General features: G+C 29.4%; 1 protein-coding gene across 3 annotated transcripts; it reads left to right on the top strand.

Annotated features, from left to right (window-relative positions):
* The first annotated feature begins 2191 nt into the window (after positions 1–2191).
* On the top strand, positions 2192–10349 carry LOC100164325 (cyclin-dependent kinase 4). 3 transcript variants are annotated; one of them, XM_016804121.2, is made up of 9 exons: positions 2192–2333; positions 2606–3136; positions 3212–3380; positions 3460–3601; positions 7382–7549; positions 7651–7811; positions 7876–8011; positions 8636–8745; positions 9677–10349. In XM_016804121.2, the coding sequence occupies exons 2-8, from the start codon at positions 2701–2703 to the stop codon at positions 8711–8713; spliced, it is 1290 nt and encodes a 429-aa protein (XP_016659610.1). In that variant the 5' UTR covers positions 2192–2333; positions 2606–2700; the 3' UTR covers positions 8714–8745; positions 9677–10349. The 3 variants fall into 3 exon arrangements, with proteins under 3 accessions (XP_016659610.1, XP_008182746.1, XP_001947810.2); XM_008184524.2 differs by lacking the exon at positions 2192–2333 and having other exon boundaries at positions 2388–3136; positions 9680–10349; XM_001947775.4 differs by lacking the exon at positions 2192–2333 and having other exon boundaries at positions 2389–3136.
* The last annotated feature ends 507 nt before the right edge of the window (positions 10350–10856 follow it).

Raw genomic sequence — 10856 nt, 5'->3', positions numbered from 1 at the left:
GAGTCACAGGGATGGATTTGAAGTAAAATATGTCTTAGAAAAGTTTATCGGGTGGCTGAAAATAATAAATTGATGTATGGTCTTTATGCCCTTTATGGATTTCTAAACGATTAGACCAATTTTGATGAAATTTTTTGTGTGTTTTTGAGTGGTTTTCGGATGATTTAGATTCCCAATTGGATCCGGTTTGTCCCCGGGAAGCAGTGGTGGATCTAGGGGGGGGCAAATGAGCATTTGCCCCCCCCCCAACACCGTAGTTTTATTTTGTTTTACACTGTGTTTAGCCAATTTTGTAACTTTTTGTACTTTCCCCCCCCCATGCCCCTCCCATAATTAAGCCCTGGATCCACCACTGCCGGGGAGGTGCTCAAACAGGAATTTTGATATTTACGATGGACGTTTTTGTTTATAAATGGTTGCTTTTTGTTATAAGAGAAATAAATAGTAGAAAATACTAATTAGTATTTTATTTATATATTGGTTACCATTTGTTAGTCGGGCAGATCAAGTAAAAGCATGCATCAAATCTAATTTTCGCACATGACCTACCAAGGTGGCTGAGTTGCACTTACCTACAACAGAGTTACACCCTTTATGGCTAAAAAAAAATTTTACAATTGTCAATGAATTTAAATTTCGTTTTATAAAAATAATCAAACATTTTTAATTATATACCTTTTAACTATAGTATAGATTCTATATAAATATTAATCAATCATCAATGGGTAGGTTTTTATATTATGTAATTATTACCTATATCATATAGTGTATTTTATATCCTACCACCTCCGGCCTTTCATGAGAAAATCCTAAATCCACCTTGCCAAGCAAGGGAGAACTATTATTAACTCCATCAGACCTATTATTGGTGATACGCACAAATACAGCTGCAGTGGAATAGCCAGGAGGGGGTTTGGGCCTCCATTGGGGGATATAATTTGTGTTATTATTTTTTACGTTTATCAGATAACAAAACAGTTGCTGGCAAGACCGGATAAGCATGGATTCTTTAGAAGCCCAGGCCCTAAAATATTGGAAGCCCCAAAGGGATCTTATTTCCCTAAACAAATTCACAATATTTTAAGTAAAAATTTTATTTTGAGAATATTTTTAGGGTTTTGTACGGTCAAACGGGACCCTATTACTAAGGCTCCGCTGTCCGTCCTTCCGTCTGTCACCAGGCTGTATCTCATCAACCATGAAAGTTAGAAAGTTGACATTTACACAGATTATGTATTTCTGTTGCTGCTATAACAACAAATACTAAAAGTCCTAGAATTTATAATATAAGCAGTGTTTCCAACATGTTTATAGCTGATGATGGTACGGAACCCTTCGTGCGCGAGTATGACTCGCACTTTGCCGGGTTTTTTTATTTTCGTATTATTAGTATTACGCCGTGCCCTTGGTGGTGTGCATAACTGCATTGACCCATATTTTCTTTGTCTATGACTGCATGAGTGCATGCGGGCAAAACAGTAAGGTCGGACTTAGAATTTGAATCGCATGCACACTCACCTCCCCATCAAGGACATTAAGTTACTTATTTCCGATAAAATTGAGTTATTGCCTATTGGTCATAAATATTGTAACTTGTAAGAGCCAAGGGCCCTTTGGACAGCCTCCAGACCAGGTAAACTTGTAATCCGGACCTGGTTTTTTTTGTTTAGTCCCCCCATTCAAAAATCCTGGCTACTCCACTGAAATACAGTTATCTACTCGTTATCGGTAATTAATTACGCCCATAGAAATATTTTGGGTGAGGGGGGGTGTTGTCAACAACAAAATATTTTATTTTTTATTTTACTCTTACCATACATGTTGTTTTTGTGATATAAATGAAATAATTGGGTGTTCGTCTAACGTATAACAACCCCCACCCCCTCCCCGGCTGATGATATACGGCCATACGGGCCCCATAATTGACAACCCCTACAAACACCCTTATAATATTTAATAATAATTAAAATACTTATTTGGATATTTGGTGTAGTTGCCTCGTTGACGGACCATGTTCAAAAACGTAAATATCAGTCAGCTGTTCTGTGTTTTGTTATTTGACATCGACCGCTGCAACCAGTGGACCGGTAACCATGGTAACAACAGTGCGCCGGGGAAACCGGTTGGCCCAGCAACTACTAACACCAGCAGCTGCAGCCTGCTGTTGCAGTCGTCGTCGTCGAGTTAGACTCAGGAGAGCTCAACATTTCAGACCTACCCGGTCCGTCGGGTTGCCGTTGCGCAATCGCCGTAGCGGCACGCAGACCATCGGACGGCGAGAGCGGCCCGCGGCCAAACTGGTTGCGTTTTGCGAACCCATGGAAACGAAATAGGTAACCTTTAAAATTATAAACAAAACGGTTTTTTTTTTTACTATTATTATTATTTTATTATATTATTTTGCGGCATTTCCTTTGTTCGAGTATACACACACACTACACACTACATACATAGGTATAGGTAGATAGGTACCCGAAGCGCCAGGTGTTTTTCATGGACAACGGATACGTAACTTAAGCAGCCGCCTTCCTTCATCCTTAAACACGTACACGCACACTCACCCCTGTTGCCGTTCGCACTACCACCAATCACCGACAACCGTCAGTTTTCAGCTGCTGCTGTTGATGTTTGACGAAGCTTACAGTGCGTACACAATCAACTGAGTACAGTAAACTCGCAGCCCGGTCGTTTTACGTATGCATGTGCGTGCCCAGGAATCCACCGGAAGTGCCTCTTCGTCTTCTCCTCATACGTCGTCATCGTCTTCGTCTGCGTCGTAAAAGTCCGAGTCCATCCGGTTTTTCTCGTTGCCACCCTATAGCCAAGCCCTTTGCCACGGGCAGACGCTGTCCACAGGTGGTTGCGACTCGTCCATCGCGATCCGTGTCAAGGACGTTGCGTTGTGAAACCATCCTCTCGCCCCGTGTGCGTTGTATATTGTATGTGCAATCCGCGCGTCATTTACTCTGTCATCTCGTCCCGATTTTGTTGAAACCAGCAATCCACAAACTGCTCACGTCGACTGTCACCACCATGGTGTCACCACTATCCCGATTGCAGTCCAAAACGTTCCCTGCTATGTCTTCAATGCTACAGGAAAAGGAAAACTATGAGGAGCTCAATCAGATAGGAAATGGTGAGGGCCACATGGATGATATACTTTATGTGAAAATGTTAAGTAAAAAATAAATCTTATAAATTTGTGTCATAGGAGCATATGGTACCGTGTACAAAGGCCGAGATCTTGTCAATAAAGGAAAATTTGTAGCCATGAAAAAGATAAAAATTCCATTGGCCCAAGATGGTGTACCAATGACTACTCTTCGTGAGATTGCTCTACTCAAGCAACTTGATCAACAACAACATCCAAATATTGTCAAGTATGTAATAATTAATAAACTCTATGTAGGTTATCGTTGTAAATATTATTATTCTATCTCTCCTAACTTTACTATTTAGACTTTTGGATGTGGTACATGGTCCGAGACTATATAACGAGAAATGTATGACACTTTATTTGGTGTTTGAACACATTGAACAAGACTTAGCCACCTACATGGCACGATGTCCAAAACCGGGAATGTCTTCTGAAATCATTAAGGTATTGTCAACATTTATTTACGTTATAATTAGTTTGTTAGGTAACTATCTTATCTATTAAACTGTTTTCCATTTAAATTTTCAGTTGTAATCTAATATAATATGTCTATTTAACTATTGCATTTTAGTAAGTAAAAGTTTGTATTTTCAATCATTTAGGTAGTGCATTCTATTTAAAAGCCAACCTTAATTATACAGAATTATAGAAACCTTTATTCTTCTAAAATAAATTTATTTTGCTTTTCCTTAGACTTCCACCTATTATATCTGGATTTAAATCAAGGTTTTGTGAAAATAGTTTATTAAAACTACTAATTTGTAATAGTTTGTAACATAATTATGCTGATGTCTGATAAGAGTATAATAGTTATTTTTTAAGTTGAATCCAAATTTATTGACCATGGAAATAAACAGCATCTAGGTACTCAATAATTTTAGTTAACAATTAATCATCTTTCAAAATGCAAGGTCGCTAATAATTTTTAGCAAAGTATAATAGATTATTTCTGAGCATTTAGAAATATAATTCACATTTCACTTCCTACTAATGAATTAATATAATATATTTACATATGTATTTTAATAATAAAATTAGATAAATAAAAAACCTAGACTTCTTAATTTGAATATTTATATATCAGAACATAATTTAGAAAGTTAGTACCTAATTTTTATTAGGTATACCAGTCACATAATATTATGTTTCTATTATACCTAGGTAGGAACCTATAATAATAAATATATTTCATATGTGATTTAGTTTTTTAGAAATGGTGCCTATAATATTGTATTCATAACTCAATAGATATAATGTTTATATGTTTTGGCTTTTAAACCTTATTAATATTTAACACCCAGATAAAAATTATTTTAATGTAAATAGTGACCTAGTAAAATTATTTTATTATGCTAGAATATTTTGAATTTATAGAGTTAATATTATAATATATGAATAGTTATTTGATGTATTTTTAGTGTAATAATATATTATGTACCTAATATGATATAATATTATATTTCATTTTTACCTTACATATTTAAGAATCCTTTAGAGAAATTTTAAGTATAGGTAGTAAGTAATAACTATCAATTAGGATTTTTATTTTTATATATAATGACTATTCATATTATATATATAATTATTTTTACTTGTAATAAAATACACAAATTTCCTTTTTACCAGTTTTATAGCTAAAATAATTTTAAATATAATATTATAACATGCTTAAGGGAACTGGTCATCTTTTAAGGTAAATAATTTAGGCAATTTAACATGATGACATTAAAATGACTTGTAAGTGTGTGCAAAGTAAACAAACATTAGTATGTGTGAGTTTAATATGTAATTGTTTTCAGTTAATATTTCCTTGAAATGTCCTGAATTATAACAGTAGGCCCACATAGCACATAATACTGCCAGGTAGGTCGGTCATTATTTATATTCGCCATCAATTAACTTATGTATGCGCAGGCATTGGCAATAATATAAAATTAGATAACATTTGTTTAATTATAAAAAGTGGTTTTTATACCAAAAATCCAGACAAAACAGAATAAATTAGGTTTGACAGATTTCAAGTTTTAAAACTGATTTTCATTGATTGCCACATTTACTAGGTTTTAGTCGGGGCGATTTTGAATATCTATTTTTTCAGCTGTGATATTCATGAATAAAAATATGATACTTTTGTATTTATATTATTCATTATGTTAGTAACAATAATTATAATATTAAAAATCGCTTCTAGTCAAATCTAGAAAACTTGTTAATCAATCATAATCAGTTTTTAAAATTAAAATACGTCAAAAAAAATTACTCCAGTTTTATCTGACTTTTTGGTCTATGTCACTTTTTTTCCATTGATGGGAGCCCCCTTTAGAAATCAATTTTTTTTTAACTTTAGCAGTGGCATTTTTACTACTTTTTTTTCGTGGTGTTGTATAGAGGGGAAAGGTGTTTAATATGAGATATAAATTAATATACATTTAATTATATAATTTTTTTTGTTTAACTTTCGCTACCAATGGGACATTATTTTAAACTATTTCAAGTTAACATTACTATCTTGACTATTTAAACAATTAAAATAAAACTCAACAAGCTTAAAAATATTTACATATTCAAACTACAGATTGACTAAATCAGGACATTTAGGGCATAGGCCAAACCACCCATTATTTAATACTTATACCACTGTACTTCATGCAACCATATAAGTATATATTAATATATTATTTATATTTACAGTACACTATTTAATAATGATAGAATATATCATTTATCCAAAAAATAAAAATAAAATTCTGAAATATGTATCCAAAATCCATAAACTTTTTTTGAATCCTGAAAAATGATAATATAAACAGAGAATTAGTAAAATCACAGAATATAAAATACAGTCTAATTGCTGTGTTATTAATATTATAAAAATTGTATAATATATTAATTTTTTTTTCTAATTTACATAGCAATTTAATCTCTTTTTTGTTGTACAGGTAGGATAGGTTTTATAATATAATGGTAATAATTATTATATATTAAGTGTTTCTGAAATAAATATATAGGTAATATACATATTCTATATTACACAGATAAAAAATAAATGCTGTATTAAAGCTTTCAAAAATGTAAAATAACAACACTATAATTAGACAAGTCTGACTATTTAATCTGTCATGAAATTGGGAGAATATGAAGATCATATAAAAATACTTAAATACACTATTAATCATTGTGCTGGTTGTAACTTTATTGCATTGTATTCTTGTAGTTTCTCTCGTCTTGCAAAGTTTTCTTTTCAAAGTTCTGAATTTAATATATTGTAAAATATGGTAATTATTAAAATACCTAACATGCTAACATTAAAGAATAATATTGAGAACACTACAGCTGATATACCTATTAAACATTATATTCATATTTTAATTATTTATATTATATTTAATTTAGATTAATTTTTATTTTTTATACGGAGCATTTTAACAATTGTACCAATTTAAGCTTCATAACATCATAGATTATAATATTGATAACACTGCAAATAGATAAATAGATTGTATATTAACTCTATACCTGCTAAAACTGTATTTATTTATTACTTGTATTATATTGATTGTAAATCTATTATATTTATTATATTATAATTTTGGTTTTTTTTTCGTATACCACTTTTTTATGTATACTTTTCAACATTTTGTTTTATCCAAAATTTTTATTAACCACTAACTAATAATAACTTATTCATAAAGTAAAAAATTATTTGTTTTAGCCATTTGATTTATTATAATTTTTAATACGCAATTAGTTATAAGTATATAGTTAAAATACATTTTCTGTTGAATACAAAGAATTTTTTTTTATTAAGATTACACCCCCACATTTGTGATCTCCGCATTACAAACAAGTGACATCAAATTTCTGTTCAGCAATTCCAATTTTGTGTAAAAACATTTATTAATGGAGAGAACATATCATCAAATTTAAAGATGAGAACATTATCTGTGCCTTTCTCGTGGATTTTTATGCAAGTTAAGAGTATATAAATTATTTAAATTTAAAAATTCAGACATAAAGTCACAGATAATAATCCTACTTTTAAAATTGATAATAAGTTAATTCTCGCCATTATTAAATGTTACTATACAAAAATATAACGGCTAAACACAAATTTGCTATGTTGTATATTTGTTAAATAGAGACAACACATAAGGGTGTGTGTCTTCTAAAGTACATTTAAAATAAATTAAAAATTAAATAATATTATTTATTTTAATTTTCTAGAATGTTATGCGACAAATATTATCAGGAGTTGACTTTCTTCACTGTAATCGTGTTGTACATCGTGATCTCAAACCACAAAACGTTTTAGTGTCAAGTGACCTCAGAATTAAAATTGCTGATTTTGGTCTAGCCAAAATATATGATTTTGATATGAAGTTGACCTCAGTTGTAAGTAGTAATTAAATTAGGACTATAAGTTATAACTAAGAAGTGTACAACTGAAAAATAAATATTATTTTATGTTGTGCTTTAAATGTATTATTATTTAGGTCGTAACATTATGGTATCGAGCACCTGAAGTTTTATTAGGTTTACCTTACGCTACTGCAGTTGATGTCTGGGCCTGTGGCTGTATAATGGGAGAGATGTACAAATTATCTCCTTTATTTGATGGCGAATCTGAAGCTGAACAGTTAGATAGGATATTTAGGTAATTAATTAAAATTAGTAAAGTAAAGAATTAATAATAAGATTGCAATTGTAAATAATTCTAGGGTGATTGGTCTACCATCTGCATTAAATTGGCCAAAGAACGTTTCTCTATTGAGGAGTTCTTTTGAGTCTTATCCACAGACTTGTTTGAAGACTGTAATCCCTGATATATGTTCTAAGGGAACAGATTTGTTAATGGTAAGATTACTTTTATTAATACTTAATGTTTTTTTAAAACTAATTTATTTAATAATAGATTGATAAAATAAGTATGACAATATTAATTTTTTGTAATATTGTATTACTGATAAAACTATATTAAGTACATTAAACATATTTATGTATACATTCGGTTTCATCTATAAGTTATAACGATACCGATTATAACAATATATTGGATAAAACAACATTATTTTAAGGTCCCAGCAAAATCTCTTATATTTGTTTGCACAAAATGTCTGGCTATAACGTCAATAATAGCCAATATGATATGAAAATCGTTGTCTATATTATATATATTTGAACATATAAAGTAATTTATATTACAACCGTATAATTATTATCGTATGTATTGGTCAATACCTATTACCTATTTGCTATCCTATAATAACACAACTTGCGTCTTTAAAATAATATCAATATCTTCAATATTCTACATCATAGAAAGTGTAATGTGTTTCATTAAAATTATTATATTAAAACATATATTACCACATTTTTGGTTTAACACTGTTAAACAGTCCCAAGACCATTGTTATATTATAATATTATATGATACCAACTAGTTTAAACATTTTAAAATAAATCTTTTTTTTTTTTCAGAAAATGTTGATGTTTGACAGTACTGAACGAGTGTCAGCTCGTGAGGCTTTGAAACATCCATACTTTAATGAAACATAAATTTGATTTTATCTTCCTTAGAGACTATTAATGTAAGTAATGAATGTAAATAACTAAAAAAAAAGGTGGGTAAGTGGATGTCCCTCTGATGTACAGTAGGTTACAATTGGGTCACTGTATAATGGATGGTATTAAATTTGAATTCAATGATATAATATCATTGTATAAGAAAAACGATTCTGAGCGGATACGGTTATGTTAGTCTAGGTATAAGACATATTATATACTTATATCAATAATATAAAAAAAAAAATTGACCTATAATAAATTCCAAATTAATCATATCGCAATATCCATAAGGTATTTATAATGCGTTATACATCAACAACAAACTGTGATACTATCATATATAATATATAATAGTATACTTTAGAAGTTTCTAGTACCCACAAATAATATTTTATAATCACAACAAAATAACGAAAATAGTTATTCTAGGTTTTTTTATAAATAATTTAGTTCAAATTTGAACTTAAAATTAGTATAAAAATAAACTGTGCTTATGTATTTTTTAGATTTTTTGGTAACGGAATTAAATATTTACGTGGGGTCTTGTTTTAAATTTTCAATCCTTAGATATAAAAGTTGAACATTTTATACATTTTTAACTACAAAATAATTATTCAATTTTAAATTTGATAAATTTTGTCAAAATTCGATCTTTAAATGCTTATAAAAATAAATTGTGTATTTTTAATATTTTTTAACTACTGTTGTAACAATATATATATTAAGAAATGTTACATAATTTAGAATAATTTCTATAATTTCGTTATAAAGCTACTGGGATCTTGGCCCAACTCCATATTTCCGCGTAATATTGTTAAAAATAAAATACCGATTATACCTAAAAATGCAAAAACATGCAATATAAATTTTAACATAACTGCTTTTACTTACCCAGCAAATTAACAATTTGGTATTTAATCCATTTAATAAATCTCATATTGTTTTTTTTTTCAGAAGTTTATTTTAAAGCATGCAGATACTTAGTTTGTATGAGTCTAAGCAATGTATAAGTTATTATACTTAACAGTATTGCAAGTCTCGAAGAAAATTATAATATTCCTAATTAGAAGTTACAATTTGAGTTCCAGTGTGGTTAACCATTTGCGTAGAACAGTTACCAAAATATTATAACCAATACATATTTTTTTACCAACTAATTAATTTTAAGATCTCTCACTGTTTATATCCAACTTTGGATCTCAAAGTTTCGTAATTGACCATACATTTTGAAATTTATTTTTATTTTGCTCAATGACCATACTTTTAATCAGTAAATCAAAAGACTTGCCATTTTTCTGTCTTTACTGACTTACTTTTCCGTGTTAACTTCCTTTTGTCTGTACTTGTCTAATTTAAGGTTTTTTCTAGTATTTTTCATTTTGTGCACTGATTGGATTATAGTGCGAAAAATGCATTTTTATTTCTTTATGATATTTTGTACATATTTTATCTTGTGTATTTTGATGAATAGCATGGGTTTTGATTTTTAAAATTGGGTCTGTACCTCATTTTTTTTAATTTAAAATTATTTTTTATCTTCCTGCTTTTTTTTTTAATTTTAGTTGTTTCAGTCTTAAAATATACTTTTATGTTTAGATATGAAATAAATGGACTGTTTATTCTTAAATATATGTATTTTCATTCTTTATTAAATCTTTTGATTTATATATATATATATAACAACATTAGGAAATGTATTTTTGTTTTAATTGTAGAATGAAATTTGAACGACCGTATTGTATTTATGTACCAATATTAAAAAGTTGTTTCAAAAGTGTTATATAGTTTTAGCTGTTTAAAGTGTATTTCATGTCTTCATATTATACTTTCATCTTCAACATATTGCACATTATAATCGCTTTCTTGTTTCAGTCTATGGTAATTAGTAATTACTGTTATTGATTAATGATATTCATAAATGGTGAATATAATATGAGTGCATTTACTCCAGCTTTGCTTTATAAGCCAAAAATTCAAAAAAAATGTCCCTAGGATTAAAACTTATGTATTTTAAATGCTTAAAAATCAAATGCAAAAGTTTTATGTTGTGCAGTGTGACAATAACTTACCAAAACAAATATAATTCTAAACCAGATTCTGTCCATGTCACATTTTCCATAAGATTACAAGCTAA

The sequence above is a fragment of the Acyrthosiphon pisum genome, chromosome A3 (genome assembly GCF_005508785.2).
Source record: "Acyrthosiphon pisum isolate AL4f chromosome A3, pea_aphid_22Mar2018_4r6ur, whole genome shotgun sequence".
Lineage (NCBI taxonomy): Eukaryota > Metazoa > Arthropoda > Insecta > Hemiptera > Aphididae > Acyrthosiphon > Acyrthosiphon pisum.
Note: the sequence above shows the minus strand (reverse complement) of the source record. Positions and strands in the feature narration are given on the sequence as shown.

Excerpts from the sequence above, each read along its gene's own strand:
- LOC100164325 (XM_016804121.2), top strand. The coding sequence starts at position 2,701 with ATGTGCGTGCCCAGGAATCCACCGGAAGTGCCTCTTCGTCTTCTCCTC. Across the intron at positions 3,381-3,459 it reads CAACATCCAAATATTGTCAA|ACTTTTGGATGTGGTACATG; the intron begins GTATGTAATAAT and ends TTTACTATTTAG. Across the intron at positions 7,812-7,875 it reads CAGTTAGATAGGATATTTAG|GGTGATTGGTCTACCATCTG; the intron begins GTAATTAATTAA and ends AAATAATTCTAG.